The sequence below is a fragment of the Aquarana catesbeiana genome, linkage group LG03, assembly GCF_042186555.1.
Source record: "Aquarana catesbeiana isolate 2022-GZ linkage group LG03, ASM4218655v1, whole genome shotgun sequence".
Taxonomy (NCBI): Eukaryota; Metazoa; Chordata; class Amphibia; order Anura; family Ranidae; genus Aquarana; species Aquarana catesbeiana.
The window spans coordinates 118,577,493-118,602,962 of record NC_133326.1 but is presented as its reverse complement, the minus strand read 5'-3'; the positions used below and the strand labels follow the sequence as shown (position 1 = coordinate 118,602,962).

The following is a 25,470-nucleotide window of genomic DNA, read 5'->3' as shown; positions in this document are numbered from 1 at the left end:
TAAACTGTACAAAAAATGTAAAACTTTTTTTTTTTATGTTAGAGTGTCCCTCCTGGTAAGGGTCACCCCTTTATTTGTTCTGGTGACCATTGTAATTGAAACAGAAAGTAAGGGGAAATCAGAAATGCCTTTATTGTACATTGAGGGACACAGGAATTGTATAAATTCCTAAAAAATCAGATTGCACAGGAGGTCGGGACACTGGCAGACATGAAGCATTAAACTGGCTTCAGTTTTTTTGCTAGTGTTCTAGGAAGTTGGACACCTTTTCCTTAGCTTTCTGAGAAAACCTCTATCTATATTTTTTTATCCCTGATTTTTCATTGTATTGCTTCTTCAGTCAAGATACTCAGTACACTATAGATTTTTTTTTTCCGGTGACTTCAATCAAGACAGGCTCTACACAGCAGCTATCTGGATTAATGTATCCTCGGAAACAGCTTTTGGAGGATGTACCCAGACCCCGCTGAATTGGAAGATTGAAGGGCTAGCCTGAAATGTGACATTTGGGTACTGGGCACTCTGCATTGTTGCACTTTCCAGACATCTGTAGACTGATGTCCAGGTCCAGAAACGTGGCACAGCCTCTAATGTGACCCAGTCTCTGAAGGCCAGTCGGGCTTGGAGCTACTTCACAGTTGTTATCGTTGAGCGCTATTCTAAAAATTCCTGCCACTGCCATCCTACCCCAGTAATGGCTATCATTATCATGGAGTGTAATACACGCACGCTCCACACCCTTTCTTCTGCCATTTATCCTAGAAAAAGCACTATCTTGCTGCTTAAGCACCTCATGGACTATCCCATCTCCAGTCTCTTTCCACTGCCCACCTACAGTGACTTGGCCACCTTTGATCACCTGCTACCCTAATCAGCACCTGCTGCTTGAGTTTTTAAGCATGCAAGGCCTTGCCTCATCTCAGGCCCAGTTGTTTTCTACTATGTGAAGCAACATGTGTTGTCAAAGACACACAGAGGACAGTCCTGCTGCAATGGTTAACCTCAGCCCATACTCCTATTCTACTTTTAGAGACAATTTCTAGGAATCCTCAAAAAGAACTGATACCCTAGTTCTTGGGACCACCATTATGATAAGGTTGTCCTTATTGGCATCTTCTGTAGCCCTGTCAGGTGAGGTTGAGTCCTATCCTGTGTCCACAAGGCCTCTTATATCTATATCCAGTTTGTGCAATGGAGAAATCTGCTTGCAGGGGCTCTAAGCAAACCATATACACCAGAGTCTACTTCCCACTACACTCAGTATTTAAAACATTCTACCACTAAAATGGGAAACAGCCTATAGACTCTTGGGCCCATCTCCCTAAGAAGCCATTTCTATTTTAAAGGGAATTTACGGCTACGTCATCTCTGCCCAATCTAGACATTCCAGTCAGACACCTTTAACAAGCATGCCATCAAACAGGTTGATGGCGCTCTTACCATAAGCATTTCACTGACAGACAATTGAACTCCCTATTTAGGTCTTACTTTGAATTAACTAGAGTGATTATCCATCCTTTGTTGGCAGCGAGGCTTTGATATGTAAGAAGGCAGCTTTTGGAACAAATGTCTGAAGCTCTGTGCTTTAACTGTGATGACCTCTAACAAGCATCTAAACTTGTGTCTCACATGAGGTGGTGTACATGTTTTTGACACTTTGATTATATTCCTGTGACATCACTTGCCCTTTAATGGAAAGTATCTTTTTAGTCCTTCCCATGTCAATGTCCGATGCAACTGATGGTTGGAATGAGCACCTGAGTCAATGCAGGCAGTCTGCGGATGAACCCCAACCTTCATCTACTACTGCGGTAGCACCTCGTAGACCTCATGGTCTAAGTAGCAGTATCTCACTGAAGGATTTTAAAATACTCTAATTTAGCTCTTGTTATAAGAAATATGCAGAGTATTTTGTGGTTATTTATCTTTTATGCTTATAGCATTTAAATCTTACACTTTGTCACTTTTTGTGCTAATGTAGTAGTTGATGCCTTTGTTTCATAGTTGCTAGTGCTGGCTTTCTAGCCTGCACAGCAACAATGGCATTTGTTAGTTGGCAGCCCTATTCTTTTTCTGCATTTCTGAATCTCTCAGAGCTAAAGGTGCATATGGTGAATTGTTTTAAATATCAACCTCTACAATCCCAAATATGAGTTGAAGGAAATCCAAACCTTACCTATATGTCTGCTGACCTTTCATCTGTAATCAATAGACTTGGTGCAGCTTGGCAGCCCTCTTTGGTTGTCCATAGATTCTCTGACAATTGACATTACATTGCTTACCCTGACTAATTCATTCTGCAGCTGCTGGACCCGGTCTCTCATACTGCGCAGCTCCGATGTTTCACTTGCTAGTTTCTGTTTGAGAGTCACTATGAGGGGAAGAAAAAGGAAAGAAACTTTATTTTCTGCTCACCTGCAGTTGCAAAACAAGCACACTCTTTCATGATACAATTGTATACTGTTATAGAAAAAAAATCTGTGTATAAGCCAACCAGCGAAACTTATATTTAAGCTTTTATTTGGAAGAATTAGAAACTGCGGAAAAGAAGACATTTGTAATGTATTCCATAAGAAATTAATGTGCATGTCATTAGAACTTTTTGAAAGAGATTCTCAAGTCCAACATCCTTTATACACTTTTATAGACCTTTTGTGCATGGATGTTGCAAGCTGATGCTGAAGGCCTGGCTCGCAGTCTCTGTTCTAATTCATCCCAAAAGTGTTTAATCGGGTTGAGATCAGGACTCTGTGCAGTCCATCAAGTTCCTCCACCCCAAACTCTTTCATCCATGTCTTTATGGACTTTGCTTTGTGCACTGGTCCAAATCATTTGGTGGAGGGGGATTATTATGTGGGGTTGTTCTTCCGGAGTTGGGCTTGGCCCTTAGTTCTAGTGAAGGGAACTCTTAAGGCATCAGCATACCAAGACATTTTTGGACAATTTCATGCTCCCAACTTTGTGGGAACAACATGACTGCGCCCCAGTGCATAAACAAGGTCCATAAAGACATGGATGAGTGAGTTTGGGGTGGAGGAACTTAAGTGGCTTGTACAGAGTCCCGACGTCAACCCAATTGAACACCTTTAGGATGAATTAGAGCGGAGACTCCTAAACCTTGTGGACAGCCTTCCCAGAAGAGTTGAAGCTGTTATAGCTCCAAAGGGTTTGCCAACACGATATTGAAACCTACGGACTGACTGGGATGCCATTAAAGTCCATGTGTGTGTAAAGGCAGGCGTCACAATACTTTTGGTAATATAGTGTATGTGCTTGTTATGTTTTTATGATGTTTACCCCATGCATTGTATATTATCTTTGTTTATTTTGATGCTGTAATATAAACTTTAATTGCAATGTTCTTGTCTTTTGGTTAATTTCATTATATGTTTTCTTATCTGTTAGGCTCAGACTGTTTAGTCAGAATCAACTATCCTCAGATTCCCTCCTGATGAAGCGGTTGTCCGCGAAACTAGTCGAGGAATATGATATCTGAGATCTCGTGTTGTACTGTATACCAATGATCCCATTGTTGACATACTTGTACTTATATTAAGTTTTCATTGCATCAACCTTGATTTGTCCTTTGCATCAATAAATAATTATCAATTTTATTATTATTATTGTTTTATGCCTTAATGTGTTACCAACATTTACTGTACCGCAATAGTCCAAACATGCCCCCACTTTTTTGGTCGCCTGACTGGGGATCAGGCTTCCAATCTTTTTATTTATTAATTTCTGGATGATGGTACAAGTCTACTTTTGTCATTATGATTTCTACTTATGGAGGCCTCTCGCTTAGTCGTATACATTGGGTGGATAACACACCCGGCACCATGTCGAGTGGGATGTTTGGGTGAGCCGTTTGAGTGGACATGGCTAATTGCCTTCCACCTCATGGACCCAGGCTGTCCCACCCCTCATTTTTAATTCACCCCCATTGACACATATGGTTTGTGTTCTCTGGGGGTTGGGCCTCTTACTACTGAATTTATTCTCTCATATTATTATTGTCTATTATTAATTAGCCCCGTTGCAACCCTCCGAGACAGATTCCCATCAGTTTGGCCAGGCATTATTACCTTGGCTACCCGCCCTTTTATTCACATGTTCCTACCCGATCATGTGGCTTGCCTGTGGCCTTTCTTAACGTTTATGCATTTTTATGCAGTTAGGTCCCATGGGTTTATGTCCCGGGGGGGGCGATTGCACCGGTTCTTTAGGGTATCTTCAATCCCTAATTCACCTATTCAGATTTTCTATCTTAAATGTAATTTTATTCATCCTTTTGTCTATGTTTCAATACACTTTCTAACAGTCGTTTTATCCTTTCGTTGCACTGGGACCCTCTGCTTCCCCTCTTCTTGTTCCCGGCTGGGGCGCCGGTGCGGGCCCCTCCCCCTGTGTTCTCCCGCGGCGGCCTGGTGAGGTCCCTGGTGGAGGGGTTGGTCTCGCTCGCGGGACCGCCCCCTCCTCTTGCACCTATCTTGGCGGGGACTTGTTCCTACGGCCGTAGGGTGGTTGCGCATGCGCGCGCGCGCGGCTCTGTCGCGCGCGCGCTCTGTGTGGGACCTCTGACCCTGTGACGTAATGCGCCGGCGTCTCGGCGTGCGGCGCTGCGTCGCAGGGTAGGGGGCTATAAGTGACGGGCTTTACCTGTCTGTTTGACGGTCTGGTTCTTGGTCCCCGGGTCCTTGTATGCTAGCCAACCATTGGTAAGTTTGAGGGGATTACCTAATGTATCTTTTCATGTAAGTCCCGCAATTCAGGGCACCAGCATGGGTTATCTTACATACCGTGCTTTTCCTTTAGATTCTCCAAGCTGGGGTGGACATGTGTTCGCCCGCCACTTGCAGTCTCTACCCCCCTCAGTTACCCCATCGTGGCTTCAACTCCTGGCATAACGCCTCCCCCGGGAACCCTCCTATGTTTTTATCAGCATCAGGTATCCTTATGCCCAATCTCACCTCACAATTTTCACGGCCACATCCCTTCCCTCCTTGCCCCTCCATTCCCCCTTTTTGCCCCCCCCCCCCCCCCCCGTTTTTTCCTGCCTCCTTCCCTTTTTTCCCCCCTTCCTCCCCTCCTTTTTCCTCATTCCCCCTTTTCTATCCCGTTTCCACCCTTCCCCCCCTCCCCCCCTCTCCCCCTTCTCTCCTCCCTCCCCGTTCCCCCTCTGGTCCTTCACCCCTTCCCCTCCCACTCCATCTCCTTCCTCTACCCAATTCTTATCTTACACCACACTACACTCTTCACTTAACAACTATACCTATCCTTGATTTTCACAATAATATAATTTTTTTCACTCTTTACACACTGCCATTTATTTTCTCACTCTCCACATCCTCACCTTTCACCTTCCCCGTATTTTCATCACCAATTTCACTATTCTCACCATATGTTTCACCTATCCCGTGTGTGGCAATCTAGTTTACCTTATTATGACATATATTATTTTCTCTATTCCCGTCATTTTCTAGCCCCCCCAGGTCGCCGTGGGAGATCACCCCATGGTGGTGGGGTTTTGCGCCTGGGCTCGGTTGGGACATGGGTAAGCAGACTCGTCCCCTTTCTCCCCATGCATTGTATATTATCTTTGTTTATTTTGATGCTGTAATATAAACTTTAATTGCAATGTTCTTGTCTTTTGGTTAATTTCATTATATGTTTTCTTATCTGTTAGGCTCAGACTGTTTAGTCAGAATCAACTATCCTCAGATTCCCTCCTGATGAAGCGGTTGTCCGCGAAACTAGTCGAGGAATATGATATCTGAGATCTCGTGTTGTACTGTATACCAATGATCCCATTGTTGACATACTTGTACTTATATTAAGTTTTCATTGCATCAACCTTGATTTGTCCTTTGCATCAATAAATAATTATCAATTTTATTATTATTATTGTTTTATGCCTTAATGTGTTACCAACATTTACTGTACCGCAATAGTCCAAACATGCCCCCACTTTTTTGGTCGCCTGACTGGGGATCAGGCTTCCAATCTTTTTATTTATTAATTTCTGGATGATGGTACAAGTCTACTTTTGTCATTATGATTTCTACTTATGGAGGCCTCTCGCTTAGTCGTATACATTGGGTGGATAACACACCCGGCACCATGTCGAGTGGGATGTTTGGGTGAGCCGTTTGAGTGGACATGGCTAATTGCCTTCCACCTCATGGACCCAGGCTGTCCCACCCCTCATTTTTAATTCACCCCCATTGACACATATGGTTTGTGTTCTCTGGGGGTTGGGCCTCTTACTACTGAATTTATTCTCTCATATTATTATTGTCTATTATTAATTAGCCCCGTTGCAACCCTCCGAGACAGATTCCCATCAGTTTGGCCAGGCATTATTACCTTGGCTACCCGCCCTTTTATTCACATGTTCCTACCCGATCATGTGGCTTGCCTGTGGCCTTTCTTAACGTTTATGCATTTTTATGCAGTTAGGTCCCATGGGTTTATGTCCCGGGGGGGGCGATTGCACCGGTTCTTTAGGGTATCTTCAATCCCTAATTCACCTATTCAGATTTTCTATCTTAAATGTAATTTTATTCATCCTTTTGTCTATGTTTCAATACACTTTCTAACAGTCGTTTTATCCTTTCGTTGCACTGGGACCCTCTGCTTCCCCTCTTCTTGTTCCCGGCTGGGGCGCCGGTGCGGGCCCCTCCCCCTGTGTTCTCCCGCGGCGGCCTGGTGAGGTCCCTGGTGGAGGGGTTGGTCTCGCTCGCGGGACCGCCCCCTCCTCTTGCACCTATCTTGGCGGGGACTTGTTCCTACGGCCGTAGGGTGGTTGCGCATGCGCGCGCGCGCGGCTCTGTCGCGCGCGCGCTCTGTGTGGGACCTCTGACCCTGTGACGTAATGCGCCGGCGTCTCGGCGTGCGGCGCTGCGTCGCAGGGTAGGGGGCTATAAGTGACGGGCTTTACCTGTCTGTTTGACGGTCTGGTTCTTGGTCCCCGGGTCCTTGTATGCTAGCCAACCATTGGTAAGTTTGAGGGGATTACCTAATGTATCTTTTCATGTAAGTCCCGCAATTCAGGGCACCAGCATGGGTTATCTTACATACCGTGCTTTTCCTTTAGATTCTCCAAGCTGGGGTGGACATGTGTTCGCCCGCCACTTGCAGTCTCTACCCCCCTCAGTTACCCCATCGTGGCTTCAACTCCTGGCATAACGCCTCCCCCGGGAACCCTCCTATGTTTTTATCAGCATCAGGTATCCTTATGCCCAATCTCACCTCACAATTTTCACGGCCACATCCCTTCCCTCCTTGCCCCTCCATTCCCCCTTTTTGCCCCCCTCCCCCCCCCCCCCCGTTTTTTCCTGCCTCCTTCCCTTTTTTCCCCCCTTCCTCCCCTCCTTTTTCCTCATTCCCCCTTTTCTATCCCGTTTCCACCCTTCCCCCCCTCCCCCCCTCTCCCCCTTCTCTCCTCCCTCCCCGTTCCCCCTCTGGTCCTTCACCCCTTCCCCTCCCACTCCATCTCCTTCCTCTACCCAATTCTTATCTTACACCACACTACACTCTTCACTTAACAACTATACCTATCCTTGATTTTCACAATAATATAATTTTTTTCACTCTTTACACACTGCCATTTATTTTCTCACTCTCCACATCCTCACCTTTCACCTTCCCCGTATTTTCATCACCAATTTCACTATTCTCACCATATGTTTCACCTATCCCGTGTGTGGCAATCTAGTTTACCTTATTATGACATATATTATTTTCTCTATTCCCGTCATTTTCTAGCCCCCCCAGGTCGCCGTGGGAGATCACCCCATGGTGGTGGGGTTTTGCGCCTGGGCTCGGTTGGGACATGGGTAAGCAGACTCGTCCCCTTTCTCCCCATGCATTGTATATTATCTTTGTTTATTTTGATGCTGTAATATAAACTTTAATTGCAATGTTCTTGTCTTTTGGTTAATTTCATTATATGTTTTCTTATCTGTTAGGCTCAGACTGTTTAGTCAGAATCAACTATCCTCAGATTCCCTCCTGATGAAGCGGTTGTCCGCGAAACTAGTCGAGGAATATGATATCTGAGATCTCGTGTTGTACTGTATACCAATGATCCCATTGTTGACATACTTGTACTTATATTAAGTTTTCATTGCATCAACCTTGATTTGTCCTTTGCATCAATAAATAATTATCAATTTTATTATTATTATTGTTTTATGCCTTAATGTGTTACCAACATTTACTGTACCGCAATAGTCCAAACATGCCCCCACTTTTTTGGTCGCCTGACTGGGGATCAGGCTTCCAATCTTTTTATTTATTAATTTCTGGATGATGGTACAAGTCTACTTTTGTCATTATGATTTCTACTTATGGAGGCCTCTCGCTTAGATGTTTACCAATTGACCAGATTTAATTAAAATTGGTAAGGAATGCACTTAAAATTGTTTTGGAACACACTAAAATAGAACAAGATGAAAGCTAAATGCATCCTTAGCGCAAGAAAAAAAAAAAAAAACTTGCTTACCCAATCGGTCAGCTAATTCAGCTTTGGTCATGACATCAATGTCTGTGTCACTGAGGAGGGTGCGTCCCAGATCTTCGTTTAGGCTACGTTCACTACGAAGAGCACTGTTTTCTGCCTCCAGTCCACTCATCTGACGGCGAAGAGTAATGATGTCATCTGCCATACGCTGCATTGCCAGCCGATAGTTTGCCAACTCCTATTCAGAAGATGCAAAAGAGCAACATTTTAAAAGTATGCACTTGTTTTCGTGCAATAATCTTCTGTCTGTTCATTGACTTAATATCACACATTATTGTAAAATGTCATTTAGTGAGAAATAAGATACTGTACAGCAAGCAGTAAAACAATAAATTCTGTAAATGATATTCAGTATCTAATTTGCTTTAAGGCCTAGTTCACACTGGCATTGAAAGCGGGCGTTTTTAGGGGCATTTTTAATGCTCCACAAACACCTATGCAGGTGATAATATGGACAGTGCACAGTGCTGCTTACATTATCAAAACATAAAGCTTTTCTGAGCGGTCAGATAAAAAGGGGGTAGGGAGCTGAAATTACACTCTGTGAGCAGAGCTCTGACAGCTGATTGGAGGGAAGGGACACACCCCCCTTCACACAGCACACAGGAACAGAGCTGAGGCTGTCAATCAGCTGGAAATCCCTCCCCTGTCATTTTTTTTCTCTTTGTAACAGGAAATCTTGTCAAAAGTGATTCATGCAGATAGCAGAGGAATGAAGCAGCAGACAGAAATGACACTTAGTGCTATTAATTGAGACAAGTAAACACTATAGAGGGATATGCTTTGCTCGTATTTCATGTCCTGAAGTTTACAACCACTTTAATGACATTTCATTCAACTCTATGCAGTGCAGCACATTGCGTGTGCACTGCTTAAAAATCTTTGCATTTGGATAAAGGCTCAGCATCAAACTGTGAAAATGCGATCATCTAAAAAAAAAAAAACACACACAAAAAAATAATACAATGAGAATTTACATTTTTAGGCAGGATTAGTAGATTGCAATGGCCCTTAACTGCGTTAGTTGCTTGATTGCAAACAATGTTAACGCAAAGTGCCAATTGTTTCCCCAGATTCCAGTAAAGCGCTATTAATGTTTCTGCCCAGTCAAGAAGGTGGTGTCCTTGGCATTTTAAAAGCTTCACATGAAGTGCCTCTAGGGCTTGATTTATGCAGAGCCAACACAGGCCATGGCCTAGGGCAGCCAATCACACATCATGTCATAAAACATTCCCTTTTATAAGTAATGGTTCCAAACTGCTGCCATGTGTGCCACTGCACCCCAGTTGGTGCTATTCTTGCAGCTGGGCATAGGTGTTGGTGGCATAGTAGATTGTCTTCCCACTCTGCATCTGTACACCCAGAACCAAACTGCAGCAGAATAGGGCAATAACTTGCCTTAATCCCATGATGTGATTAGTTCTAGATGTACTGGTGTAGAGTGGGTACACTGGCTCTTTTAGTCTCTGCTCTTAGACTTGGTATACCGCTTGTGGCTGTGACGTGATTTTCGGTCATACTAAAGTTATCCAGAGAACCTGGATAGGGGCAGCACAAGGTGTAAATTTGGCCCTAAGTATCTCTCCAGAATGTTAAATCTGTTTGACACTTGGTAAGTCCTTCTGTATGTATGGAGTTGGTCAGAGGGTTTCAATATGTAGCAAGTCTAATCGCTAGCATTGGTTACTATTAACACTAGTGATAGGGTAGTAGCAACAATGATTCTCAGTACTGAACTGTGGGCTCTAACCTCAATCCCTTCTCCATCAGATTTTTGACATGAACACTATAGGGCAGGGGTGTCCAAACTTTTTTCAAAGAGGACCGACCATTTTGCCTGACATTCTTTGAACCATTAAAATTCGGTCTAAGTGTGTTCGTCCGAGCACTAATACACTGCCCCACAAGAATTCTCCTGCCTTTGTGGCTGTGTGGTGAAGAGCAGATCTTGGGCGTGTTATTTGGATATACCGTATTTATCGGCATATAACACGCACCTTCACTTTAAGAGGGAAGTTTCAGGAAAAAAATTACATTTTGTATATATAAAGAACTGTGAAGCAAAATAAGGGTCAGTGCCCATCAATACAGCCTAATCAGTGCCCATCTGCAGCCTCACAAGTGCCATGAATGCAGCACCCCCATTGCCATGAATGCAGCCCCACCACTGCCATGAATGCAGCCTCACCATTGCCATGAATGCAGCCTCACCACTGACATGAATGCAGCCTCACCATTGCCATGAATGCAGCCCCACCACTGCCATGAATGCAGCCTCACCACTGCCATTAATGCAGCCCCACCACTGCCATGAATGCAGCCTCACCATTGCCATGAATGCAGCCTCACCACTGACATGAATGCAGCCTCACCATTGCCATGAATGCAGCCCCACCACTGCCATGAATGCAGCCTCACCACTGCCATGAATGCAGCCCCACCACTGCCATGAATGCAGCCTCACCATTGCCATGAATGCAGCCCCACCACTGCCATGAATGCAGAACCCTCATTGCCACGAATGCAGCACCCCCATTGCTGTGAATGCAGCCTCACCATTGCCATGAATGCAGCCCCATCATTGTCATGAATGCAGCACCCCCATTGCCATGAATGCAGCACCCCAATTACCATGAATGCAGACTCACCATTGCCATCAGTGCAGCCTGATCGATGCCCATCTGCAGCCTCAGAGGGGACAGGTAGGGGGGCGGGATGAGCGCCAACAGATTACATACAGGAGAAACTCCTGTTTTCTCGGAGGCCTATTTAATACAAATTCCCACCTCCTATGATGGACAGAACAGTCGTCCAATGGCAGCGCAGGAGATGGGACTTCCAATTACAGAGGCCGCTGCGTAAACAGGAAATTCTCCTGTATGTACGGCACTCGTCCCGCCCCCCTCCCTATCCTCTCCAAGGTAGCCAGAATATATAACGTTTGTGGCCCCGGCACTCGGAGATTCGTTGACGGATCCGTTGTCGGAAATTCCGATCGTGTGTACACAAATCCGATGGACAAAGTGCCACGCATGCTCAGAATAAATTAAGAGACGAAAGCTATTGGCTACTGCCCCGTTTATAGTCCCGACGTACATGTTTTACATCACCGCGTTTAGAACGATCGATTTTCCGACAACTTTGTGTGACCGTGTGTATGTAAGACAAGTTTGAGCCAACATCCGTCGGAAAAAATCCATGGATTTTGTTGTCAGAATCTCCGATCAATGTCCGACCATGTGTACAGGGCATAAGAGACCAAGGGATTGCGGGATATGTAGTTTCTTTGCAGGGTGTCGGTTCGTACACTACAGAGGTCATGCATTATCATGCGCAGTGCCCTACGGCATGCCTCATGTTTCTAGATAAACAAAAACATCTGACACTGGAATGCGAAAATTTATTTTACCAAGGGCTGTGCATACAGGCCAACAAATGACACCATGAAACTACATGATCAGTGCACATCTTATGCAGGTAAAAAACACAAGGTGCCTTTAAAGCGGAGCTCCGCCAAATTTTTTTTTTTAAAAGTCAGCAGCTACAAATACTGCAGCTGCTGACTTTTAAAACATGGACACTTACCTGTCCAGGGCGCCCATGATGTCGGCACCTGTAATATACAGGTATCTGCACCCCCCTCCCCCCCTGAAAGGTGCCAACTGTGACACCGGAGGGGGGGAGGAATCCAATGAGTGGAAGTTCCACTTTTGGGTGGAACTCCACTTTCAGATCTAAATTCAAGAGAGTAAAATGTCAACGAAAAAATACTGAATATATTGCCACTGCATGATTAAGGTGTTCAAAAACATTAAAGCCTAAGGTTACAAAAAAATTAAATAAAGAATAAGTATAACTCTCATCAGTGAGATGTGTCCCTCATGCTGCTGCGTCCTTGTTAAGGAGAAATCTTCATCCTACACCCCCCCCCCCACCACCACCACCACCACCACCTCCGCTGTAATTTTCTGGTGTGGCGGGGGTTAATAAATCAAGGAGCTGTGACAGGCACTCATCAAGAGCGCCCAACTATGCCCACCCTTTCCACCTAGCTGATCCAGTCATAGAAGCCTTCTGTAAATAAAGTAGCTGGATAAAAAAGGTGGGCATAGTTAGGCACACTTTCATGAGCACCTGTGACATTTCCCTTAGTTCTACTAAATCCTGCCATACTGGAAGATTATGACGGCAGGGGTGGGGGAAGGCATCGGAGAAGGAATATTTCTGCTATACAAGGACCCAGCAGCACAGGGGACACTGAAGGTAAGTAATTAATGTCCCTGGTGCTCATTCATATTTTTTTTTTCTTAGCAAACTTATGCTGCATACACACACGATCGGACATTTCGACCTGGATTTATTTCCGATGGATGTTGGCTCAAACTTGTCTTGCATACACACGGTCGCACAAATATTGCCGGAAATTCCGAACGTCAAGAACGCGGTGATGTACAACCCGTACAACGAGCCGAGAAAAATGAAGTTCAATAGTCAGTGCGGCTCTTCTGCTAGATTCCGAGCATGTGTGGCATTTTGTGCGTTGGAATTGTGCACACACGATTGGAATTTCCGACAACGGATTTTGTTGTCGGAAAATTTGAGAACCAGCTCTCAAATTTTTGTTGTCGGAAATTCCGACAACAAATGTCCGATGGAGCCTACACACCGTCGGAATTTCCGACTACAAGCTCACATCGAACATTTGTTGTTGGAAATTCCGACCATGTGTACGCGGCATAAGGCTCTATTTAAAAATGCTGAATTCCCTGTAGAACAAACCGGATTGTCTAAGACGTTTTACTACTATAAATTTAACAATAAGCCCTCATTCACATGGGTGATTCCGACAGCAGGAATCAATGGATTCTTGAAGACGGAAACAGCGGTGCTTAGGTTAAGCTGTGAGCACCCTGCTCATGTGAATGACAGGCTGACAGTGGCCAGATATGACTGTGAGTAAACACACATGCTGCGATTACATGAGGTTAGGGATGGATGATCGCCCCTGGACACAAATGTTAGCATCCAGGGGAGATCACTCCTGCAGGTACACACTTTCAGTGCTGCGCCGCGTCTAAATTATAAAGGGTGTCAACAGTACCATTTATGATTTACCCTGATTGAATGCTAAGTACCAATTGTCTTGCTACATTGTAACGCTTCATGTACACTTGGCCTACATTTACCGCGGCCACAGGAAAGCGCAAAATTGCGGCAAGTTTTTTGCCATGCTTTCCCATGGCCTCTGGTCAAAATGTTCCTATCCCGAATGCGATTTTTCCGTGTTCAGGAGAGGGAAGTTGAGGGAGGTTTAACCTCACCTAAACGTGGCAGCTCCTAAACTCTGCTAAAAGCATATGGGGTTGATTTACTAAAAGCAAATAGTCTACACACTTTTGAAAGTGAATTTGCACTCTGCAAGTGCAGTTGCTCCAGAGCTTAGTAAATGAGGTAAAACTTCACTTTACAAAGAACACCCAATCACATGCAAATAAAATAAAAAAGCAGCAATGGAAGTCAATAGAGCTCTCCCTCATTTACTAAGCTCTGGAGCAACTGCACTTGCAGAGTGAAAATTCACTTTCAAAAGTGCACAGTCTATTTCAGTCTATTTGCCTTGGATGACTTCCATCATCCAATCATGTACAAGCAAAAATGCTTTTTTTTTTATCTTCCTTGCATGTGATTGGGTATTCTTTGCAAAGTGAAGCTTAACCTCATTTACTAAGCTCTGGAGCATCTGCTCAAAGTGCACAGTCTATTTGCCTTTAGTAAATCAACCCCATTGGCTTTTATGGAGTTGTGTTTGGGAACTTTGGCAAACAAAATGCCAAAAGCTCCTAAACTCAAGTTTAGGAGCTGCTAATGTACATGAAGCCTAAAACCTTAATAAGTTCTACTGAAACAGAAAGGAGAAACTGTTTATTTTCTCCTCAACAAATAAGAGCCTTCTGACTTCCCTACAATCCCTATATTTCTCTTGTTGACTTTGGCCATACAGTTTGAGAAGTAGGTATAAAAAGAAAGCAAAATAAGGAAAATGAAAATAAACAATTTATACATCTTTGCTGTCCTAGGCACTGACCCATTATTGCCATTATTGCAAATACAGTTATCAGTATAGTTAGTTAAAAAGATAAAACTGGCTGAAGTTCAGTTTGTGGCCATAAGAGGGAGACCTATAACTGTGCAGAGTATGCGTTTTTATTGATTAACAGTATTTACTTGTATACTGCTGACATAGTGTTTGGCACTTAAAGGGAATGTATAGTGTATTTTATGTGATTATTGTAGTGTAGTACAGGATATTTCATAAGTCCTTGAGGCAGATCAAGGTAGCAGGAAATATATAGTCGTATAGTATCTACATCTAAAGTAACATGTTATGTGCTTTCAAAATAATATTTGCCAGCCTTAAAAGATCCAAATAATGTCCAAAATCAAGGATGGCCGTGGAATGAAATATTTTACTCCCAATACAACAAAAAGTGACTTTTGCGAGTGATTGTATAATTGCATCAACATTCAACAAATGCAAACAATGTTTGACATTTGAACGATTTCCTGAAAATCATGTGTTGCTTCATCTCTTTGTGCTAGCAATAGGGATAAGCCCGCAGTGTTCGTTTGTTCTAAAGCGAACCGAACATATGGAGCGTTCGTGGGAAATTCGAGTGCTGCGGAATGCCCCATAATGCACTGCGAGTTCGCAGTGCATTGACATCAGATGATTGGCCAAAGCATGCACCTGACCTGCATGCTTTGGCCAATCACAGCATGCTCTGCTGCGAGAGCCATAATTGGCCAAAGGCAGGTGCCCTTAGCCCAGGGGTAGGAACTTTGGCCCTCCAGCTGTGGTGAAACTACAAATCCCATCATGCCTCTACCTCTAGGAGTCATGCCTGTGATTGTCAGGGTCTTGCAATGTCTCATGGGACTTGTAGTTTCAAAATAGCTGGAGGGCTGAGGTTGCCTACCCCTGCTTAGCCAATCACGGCTCAGGGGGACTAAGTCCACACCCCACACTAGATAAGGCTGCTTACATAGTGGCCGTGTATAGTGTGTGGACGGAGATAGATTGAGCTAGATTAGGCAGGCAGGTTAGTTAGTGACGTGCAGGCATATATATATATATTCTGCATTTAGTGTAGACTAGATATTCAGCGTAGACTCTATATTCGGTCAGTGCAGGCAGTGTAGTATATATAACACAGTGTATTGAGATGGTTAAGGGGAACCCCGCGCCAAAATAAAAATGCTGCGGGGGTCCCCCCCCAAATCCATACCAGGCCCTTCAGGTCTGGTATGGATTTTAAGGGGAACCCCGCAGCAAAATGTAAAAAAATAAATAGTGTGGGGGTCCCTACCAAAATCCATACCTGACCCTTATCCAAGAATGCAACCTGGCAGGTCAAGATGGGGGGGGACGGCAAGCAAGAGCACATACTATCAACATGGGCCTCATCCCCACAACCCTTGCCCGGTGGTTGTGTGGGTCTGTGGGCTGGGGACTTATCAGAGCCCCAGGTCCCGGCCCCCCCTATGAGAATGGGTAGGGGTATATTTTACCCCTACCCATTCACCAAAAAAGTAAAGGATACAGTTTTTGACAATTCCTTTATTTAAAAAAAGTTAACAGTTTTTAACAGTTAAAAAAGTGTTCTGCGATATCCATCAATGTTCATTCATGGCGCCAACGGACCCGAAAAATAGGAAAAAAAAAAAGCTCCACCTCGATGGGAGGCGCCCCGCCGACTGCTGTCTCTTGGCTGTGACAGCTGTTATATAGGCAAGCGCGGGGCCACCCAGTGACGTAACCGGGTGACCCCAGCTACTTCTTACGTCATGTGACGTCAGAGGGGGCGGGGTCATCCGGTTACTTCACCGAGCGGCCCTGCCCTTGCCTATGTAACAGCTGTCACCGTGAAAAGACAGAAGTTAGTGGGACGCCTCCCATCAAGCTTTTTTTTCTCTATTTTTCGGGTCCGTCAGCGCCGTGATTGAAGAAGGATGGACATCGCAGGAAACTTTTTTTTCTTTTTTAATAAAGGAATTGTCAAAAAATGTCTTTTGTGTTTTTTTACTTTTTTCACACTTTTTTGGTGAATGGGTAGGGGTACAATGTACCCCTACCCATTCACATGGGGGGGGGGATCTGGGGACCCCCTTGTTAAAGGGGGCTTTCAGATTCTAATAAGCCCCCCGCCCGCAGACCCCCACAAGCACCGGTCCAGGGTTGTGGGGACGAGGCCCTTATCTCCATCAACATGTTGAGGGCATGTGGCCTGGTATGCTCAGATAAGGGTCTGGTATGGATTTTGGGGGGACCCTCACGCCATTTTTTAAAAATATTGGCATGGGGTTCCCCTTAAAATCCATACCAGACTTGAAGGGCCTGGTATGGACTGGGGGGGACCCACTCCATTTTTTTCAATGGTTTTTCATCTATATTACCGGGAGCCGACAGAACATTACAGCTGCAAGCAATTCTAAATGACTTTTTTCCCTTTAGAAATGTAATTTTGCTGTGACACAGTAAAACACATGAGAAAGATGTGCCACTTTACAGGCAGACTAAGGGGACACCCCAGGCACAATATTTAAAGGAATATTTCATTTTTTGTTTCACTTTAAGCATTATTAAAATCACTGCTCTTGAAAAATTTCATTTTTAAAGCTTTTTTTGCATGGATACATGTCCCCTGGGGCAGTACCCGGGTCCCCATACACTTTTTATGGCAATAACTTGCATATATGCCTTTTAATCGAACACTTTTGATTTTTCACGTTTCCCTTAGACTTTAACAGTGTTTGCACGTTCACACAAATTTTTTGTCTGTTCATACGTTCTGGTGTGAACCGAACCGTTCGGCTCATCCCTATCCAGGCGGAGGAAGTGGAGAAAAATCGACAAGAGGACTGAGTCACATAACTTTATACAAACTGAAGCTACTACTGCTGCTGTATTTTCACCAGGAGCAGAAGCAGAGACTATTAGGCAAGTATTCCTATGTTCTAATAGTTTAACTGCAGCTGCTCATAGTTTCTTGAATCCTTATGATAGACTTCCACCTTCACCTGGTCTTCCTTCGGGGTCCACGGACTGTGGCTGTGTGAATGGCTGGAGCCGTGATGATGTCACTCCCATGCATGCGCACAGAGCTGCCACTTATGGCACAGGACTCTAAAGGAACAGCCTGGGTTTTGTTTTTGTTTATTTAAGGGATAAACTTGGATAGGGAATGGGGTGGCATATGATGCCCAGAACTGTAGAACTTGATTGAGCTCTTGAAGACTTGCTAATGTCTCTGTCTGCTAAGTACTAACGTAATTGGTGCTGCCCACCTGTGGTATTGATGGCACAGCTAACATAACAACAAAGAGTTCCAACTGAAGAATGTAGGCGCTGCTCCTTGCAGGAATGTTAAAGCACATGGCTGCTTTTGTCCCATGCTAGAGATATAGAGTGGCTTCTGGCTGCTTTGCGCTGGCACTATGCTGTTTCTTGGTCATAGCCAAGCAAAATATTGCACCTTGATGTCCTCTCTATATACTGTAGGCTTGGGGTGGGATGATGAGGAAGTTCCTCGCTCAGTCCCTTTTTGGTGATGCTTGGAGTCCAAAGGGCTGCTGTACAGGCTTTCTGCTACACAGGCTGAATCTTGTCTTTCAGGATGGCTCCAGCTAAGCCTAGCTGAAACTGGCAAAAGGGGTGAGGCGTCCAGTTGTGCCATCTCTCTTCCACCGGCTTTTTCCTTCTCCATTCCTTCCTTCTGCGCAGGGGTAGAGCCCCCTAGCCCAGGGGTTCCCTCCAGGTAACTGGACCCTGAAATCTGTACCCAGACTGCCAGGCTTCAATTTTTGGAACCATTTCCCCACCTACTGAGCCCTGCACCCTCAAGGATTGGTGGAAACTCCATAAACATTCAGTCTGCAGCCTCTGTTCCTCCACCCTCTAAGTTCTAGAACTATCCCGTGAGTTCAAGAAGCAAGGGGAAGGTAACAGAGCCACAGCACTGAAGCACTGCCCAGCCGAAAACACATTAACCCCTGCTCCTCTGCCTACAGAGGAGCCAACTAAATTTACCTCACCTAGCAACTAGCTGGGTGCTACATATAGTCCACGTAGATGAATGGGAACAATGCTTACTGATAACAGTCTAGAGGCAGAGAATACAGGAAGTTATTAGGTCACTGGATGTCTAGATGGATACACATCTATTTTTTACTTACTGAACAGATATAATAAAACACTTTCAAAGGTAAATATAACATAAAAAAGGGGGAAAATAAGAAAAAAATTATTGTTTACATGCACTTTAATGAAACGGTGACCACCTGACAAAAACTCTTGGCACTCTGTTGCAGTGGGCAAATATACAGAGATAATTTGTCTAATATAAAGAATGATAAGATATTTGTTCTTTCTCCAAATAATCACAAAGAGCCATATGGACACAACAGTCATTTAACACTGGCATGTCCTAACTTTCCAGGCACACATTTTCTGTCATTCATATCCAGAGAAGAAGAAATAGTTTGTCAAAAGCCAGTGATTTACATGAATAATTTTACTTTATACAGTATTTTCTGCTTGTTTTTATACTGATTGTAATAGTTTAGGCCTTCAGAAAGGTTTGCTTGTGACATTTTCTTATCCATATGGCCAGAGGTTGTAGCATGAGAGGCTGAATTTGTTATCTTGTTTCCATCTATGTAAAGCACTGGAGATGGACCATAGTTTTGATTATTGCGGTGACATAAGATACTAGATGATTTCACAGAGGAAAAGTCAAGCGGCCAATAATGGACAAAGCCCCTAGACCCCCTGCAGAGAAACTAAAGCCAACCAGAATTCTTAAGGGAACCTATAGTGTACTTTCAGTAAACACTTAAAATTACTAGATCGATTGTCTCCTGACGATTCACATAAGAAGGAGATTTGCAAATGTATTTCAATCTACCTTTGATCATCTGCTGATAACTAATACAACCAAGCATTTTGTAAAAATAATAAAATAAAAATTAGACATGCAGTGTTCCCCAAACAACACCAGCCCAGCAAACATGACTGATTCACCCACATAGTTTTTGTGGCTCATTTTGGAAAAATATTATTTTGTAAAAATGTATCCTTTGTTTTTTTACAACAAAGGATAAATCAAGTAGAGTCCTTAGAGCACAGTCATCAGCACACTAATTGTTCAGCACTCTGGAAGGATTTGCCCCCTTAATGACCAGGCCATTTTTTTGAGATACGGCACTGCCTCGCTTTAACTGACAATTGCGCGGTCGTGCGACGCTGTACCCACACAAAATTTACATCCTTTTTTTCACACAAATTGAGCTTTCTTTTGGTGGTATTTGATCACCTCTGCGTTTTTTTTTTTTGCGCTATAAACAAACAAATAGCGACAATTTTGAAAAGAAAACATTTTTTTTAAAAACTTTTTTTGCTATAATTCATATCCAAAAACTATATAAAAAAAAAATGTATTCATCAGTTTAAGCCGATATATATTCTTCTACATATTTTTGGTAAAACAAAAAATCACAATAAGCGTATATTGATTGGTTTGCGTAAAAGTTATCACATCTACAAACTATGGGATACATTTAGGGACTTTTTTTTTTTTTTAATGGTTTTTACTGGTAATAGCCGCAATCTGCAATTTGTAGCGGGACAGCAACACTGCGGTGGACAAATCTGACCCAAAATTACACTTTTTGGGGACCAGTGACATTATTACATTGATCAGTGCTATAAAAATGCACTGATCAATATAGAAATGACACTGGGAGGGAAGGGATAACACTAGGGGGCGATCAAGGAGTTAAGTGTGTTCCCTGGGTTTGTTCTAACTGTAGGGGGGGGATGGGCTCACTGGGACATAACAGAGATCACTGTTCCTGATCACTGGGAACAGTAGATCTCTGTCATGGTCCCCTTTTAGAATAGGGATCCGCTTGTTTACACTGGCAGATCCCCGTTCTGCTTCTGTACTAGGCGATCGCAGGTCACCAGGGGACATCAAGTCCGCCCAACCCGCGGGCACGGTCCTGCAGGGGAAGCGAAAGCGCATTCCTGGTGGCGCGCGCCCGCAACTGCGCCTGTACAGGTATGGCGATTCTCGCAGGAAAGCTGACCTGCCGCAGTATATCTGCGTGAGCTGGTCAGCTAGTGGTTAAAGTGTAGCTCCACTTTTGTTGAGAAAAAAAACATTCTCCTCTGGGTGATCTTTGTACATTTCAGGGATTTTAACAAACTTTGTTGCAGATTCCTGCCTTTTGTTATTTTGAAGAAATCCCTGTGTGTTTGTCCATGTGGTAAGTGAATCTAATGGGACTGCTTTCATAATTATCAGTCAGCTGCTGCACCTGCAGGACTCTAATGAGGAAAATTGTAGGGTCTGCATCCCTTTAGACTTTATCCCTTTTCCTATTGGGAGTATCTCACCAAAAATGTCATTTTTGTTGCAGGGGATTCCTGATATCTGACTTATATCTTGGTGTAGACTTCTGGGAAAATCAGCGAGCCAATTCATAGAAATTCAGAAATTCCCAGAGCTGTCCTAGCTTGTCTGATAAATGGTCCAAAAGATGGTGAATGAAATGTCCAGAATTGTGGAAATTAAAATAGTCATGCACCTATATTCACCTATATAGTGTATGAAACAGTGTCTCCTATATACTCCATCTGGATGGGAATGGAAGACAAAAAAAAATCAGTGGGGAATGTCTGTAGTATCCATTGGACCCTGGCAGCCTGCCCTGGGATTAGGAAATCCACACTGAAACAGAAGAGGGGTAGGTGAGAGAGGCGGCAAGCGACCAATAGTGTAAAACAGTTTCATGAGTGACTATAAGGCTAGGTTCACACTGCTGCAGTGCGAATTTAGCGCGATTTTGATCCGATTGCGTTGCGAATTTGCATTGCGAATTCTTTGTGTGTTCTTGCGATTCTACTGCAAATTTTGCAATCTATGGAGCTGAATTCGCATTGCACACGGATCAAACTCGGACAGGACCCTTTTTTTACGCAGGTTAAATTCGCAATGCATTGATGTGAACAGCACTCATGGAAAACAATGTTATTAAAATGACTTGCGAATTTGAGCGATCGCAGTGGCTCAAATTCGCAATAAAATTTGCAGCAGTGTGAACCTAGCCTAAAACACAGTAAAATGTTCAACTCACAGGGTAATAATGAGAGACTGTCTGTGCCCATGTAGGCTGTGTGAAGGATCCGGCACCAGATAGTGGAATAGTCATTGGTTGAGGAAGGAGCCATGACTTGCCTCTGAAACGCTCTCTGATTGGTCAGTTCTACTTTGGGTTTGACAGCTGTCATTCGGCTCCCTGCAGCTCGTGGTTCCAGTGTCCTCCCTCCTGTCTTTACCGAGCTGCCGCTGTGGCTAGGACTATTCCACCATCTTGTGCAGGATCCTTCACACAGCCCACCTGGGCACAGACAGTCACTCATTATAACCCTGTAGGTCGAACACGTTACATTGTTTTATATTCACTCATTAAAGTGGGTGTAAACCCACTTTGAAAAAAAAAAAATAACACCTGTAAGACAAAGGCATAATGAGCTAGTATGCATAGCATACTAGCTCATTATGTAATACTCACCTGAGATTGAAGCCCTCGCTGCGGTCAACACTGAAGAAATGGCTGCACTCCAAGATCCATCAAAATTCGTATTTAATGAACGAACATCCCAAGTGTTACAGACAGTTCAAATGGTAGACGCGTTTCACACGCTAACAGGTGCGCTTATTCGAATAAACTGTGCAGGTTTAGGAGATATCCTGGGTAGCTACCTTATTATAGGCTTACCTGTAGCAAAAAGTGGTCTGTAAGGGTTTACAACCACTTTAAATTGTTTAAGATTATTGGTCGCTTGGCGCCTCTCTCCCCTTCCCCTCTTTTGCTACAACTTTTATGCATGCTGTAAAAGCCTTGCCAGAAAGATTGGTTTTGCAATGTGGGCAGTGCCGCACAACCCCTGTTTAATCATCATTGTAAGAAGGTGGGAACAGGAGGCAGACATGCAAGATCAAGGTATTTTGCTACATTATCTGTATACGAGGACGGTCAACCAACATTGTTAATTGGAAATTCTGAAACGTTTATGGGAATCTGTTTGGAGCAAAAGACTGGAACTTTGGATTAATAAGTGGATTGCCCACCACGACAACGCTCCTGCACAAACATTTTTTTTTACTTTTTTTACTGTCCATTCCCAGGAATTAAATGTCACACCTTGTATATTTACACATACACACACACACATAAAATCCCACACTCAAACATTCTGCTAGAACTATGGAGGATGCATGCTTAACATGCAGTGCATGATTATTATTTGTTTTCAGCTATTAATTTTTCAAGTAAACCTGACACCTTTCACTAGAAGAAAGGTCAGCTAGACCCTCAGGCTGGTAAGGAATAACAGTTTACCACCTCAGACTAATGCTCTATGTTGTGCCTTGTGCTGTAAATATGGAATTAAAAAAATTAAAAGAAATACATTAACACATACACACACAATGATACGTACAGTTGTGCTCATAAGTTTACATACCCTGGCAGAATTTATAATTTCTTAGCCATTTTCACAGAATATGAATGATAACACAAAAACTTTTCTTTCACTCATGATTAGTGTTTGGCTGAAGCCATTTATTATCAATCAACATTGTTTACTCTTTTTAAATCATCATGACAAAAGAAACTACTCAAATGATCCTGATCAAAAGTTTACATACCCCAGTTCCTAATACCGTGTATTGACCCCCTTTAACATCAATGACAGCTTGAAGTCTTTTGTGGTATTTGTGGATGAGGCTCTTTATCTTCTCACATGGTAAAGCTGCCCATTCCTATTGGCAAAAAGCCTCCAGTTCCTGTAAATTCACCAGGATATGTAAACTTTTGATCAGGGTCATTTGGGTAGTTTCTGTTGTCATTAAGATTTAAAAACAGTAAACACAGTTGATTGATAATAAATGGCTTCAGCCAAACACTAACCATGAGTGAAAGAAAAGATTTTGTGTTATCATTCATATCCCCTTAAAAATGGCCAAGAAATCATAAATTCTGCCAGGGTATGTAAACTTATGAGCACAACTGTACATGCACATGGTGTATAGTACACACCTGTTCCTGATGCTCCATCACAGGGTCAGCTGGCAGTTCCACATTATTACTAGAAAACAGAAGAGGTGGGAGCAATGTTAGATCCATTTTTCAGGAAGCACTCAATTTCATGGGCAAATATTGACTTCCATATTCACATAAGACCTAGACCTCTACAAAAATTCAATCAGGGAAAATGGACATTTTGTTGATTCTCATCATTCTTTATTGTGAGTTTTAGGCTGCATTCACACCTGAGCATTTTCAGCTCATAAACCGCTCGTAAAACACCAGAAAAATGCCCAACAAGCAAAATCTCATTCATTTCAATGGCACCTGTTCACATCTGAGCATTTTGTCACCTGAAGCAAAACGCATTAAAAACGCCCTAAGCTCAAAAAAGAACATGAGCTTCTTTGGGGAAGATTACAGGCGTTTTTCTGCCTTTTACATTGGTGACCTGAACAAAATCGCTGCAAAATCGCAGTAAAATCGCACAACTTTGAAACGTTCAGGTGTGCACGCAGCCTTAAACTATAGTGGTTCTCTTAACAGTATATGGAGAGTTGTATATAGACTTCATGCTGCCCTAGATACAAACCTTGTTTCAAAAACATGCTGTCTGCCATATATTTCCAGCTACTTAATAAATATACAGGTACATAACAACACACAAGGGAAAGGAGAGATGGTTTAATGATTCTGAACTATAGTGAAACTTCTAACTTGTGCAGCATCCCCTGCGCTGTGCACACTCCTTGCTATATTTCCTTGGCCACAAATGTCCAGAGATGTTTAGAAGGAGGAGGCAAAATAAGGAAACATTATATCGCAGTTAATATATTTCAGGCTTAGTGCTGTGCCCCTACCATACTGCCTAGGGGCTTCCCCAGGACTGCCATTTTGGTAAATACAGTCCCGTCTCCATAGCTGTCCATATGCTAGTAGATTTTCAAGCGAATGTTTGTATGAAAATTCTCTGTATATTTGATGATTTAATAAATATTTTTTAAAACAACTTCAAAATTGCATTTGCTTTTAACATTCGATTTGGAATAAATGGACTTTCCCAAATGAAAACTACATGCACTGTTAAAATGTGTCTGTTCAAATCAAATTCTCATCCTGCTTGTTTGAAATCTTTCATCGCTATGTTTGAAAACAAGCATTGATTTGACCCCACTAACAATTATAAAATCAACTGAATATTCTTAAAATTAAAAATTTGTAAATTCTACTATTATATGACCAGCTTTATTGCTGTGCCTCTACCATACTGCCTTAGGCACGGCCCCAGGAGTGCCATTATGGTAATAAAAGTCCTGACATTATGTAAATTTTGATTAAAAAAAAAAAAAAGACATTCCTAAGCACATTTTGTGTCTCTAAAAATACTCTGAAACTATAATGTTAAAAGAAATGTTTTGTCTATTTCATATATTGAATAATGTTATTAAGGTGATCCTACCTCAGGTGTTGTTGAGGAAGGCTTGTGTTGGAAAGTTCTGGAAGCCTCGCAGTGTTTGCAGGCTTCTGTTCTCTTGGTGTCTGCTGAATCCATGGGTCTGGAAGAATATCCGCCAGTGCATTGTAGGAAGGAAAAGAAGGTCCATCTTTTTGTAACTAAAAAGAAAAGGAAAACAATTTGAGCATTCAAACACCAAGCCATATAGAACAAAACAATGATAACAATATTACTTACAGAGGAGGAATATGGTCTATAAAAACTGTCCATCCATGAGAGTTAGCAGATCCTCTACTCGTAATGAGCCAATCCCAAGCAATATCAGTAACAAATAGCC

General features: G+C 43.1%; 1 protein-coding gene across 1 annotated transcript in view; it reads right to left on the bottom strand.

The window, feature by feature from the left end:
- The window catches only part of CCDC33 (coiled-coil domain containing 33), a 207,573-nt gene that overhangs the window by 32,162 nt on the left and 149,941 nt on the right, over positions 1-25,470 (bottom strand). Inside the window, exons 14-17 of the mRNA XM_073619065.1 lie at positions 25,137-25,291; positions 23,690-23,738; positions 8,507-8,702; positions 2,283-2,371 (exon numbers count right to left, since the gene is read on the bottom strand). Coding sequence (XP_073475166.1) covers positions 2,283-2,371; positions 8,507-8,702; positions 23,690-23,738; positions 25,137-25,291 — 489 coding nt within the window. The remainder of the gene's footprint in view (positions 1-2,282; positions 2,372-8,506; positions 8,703-23,689; positions 23,739-25,136; positions 25,292-25,470) is intronic.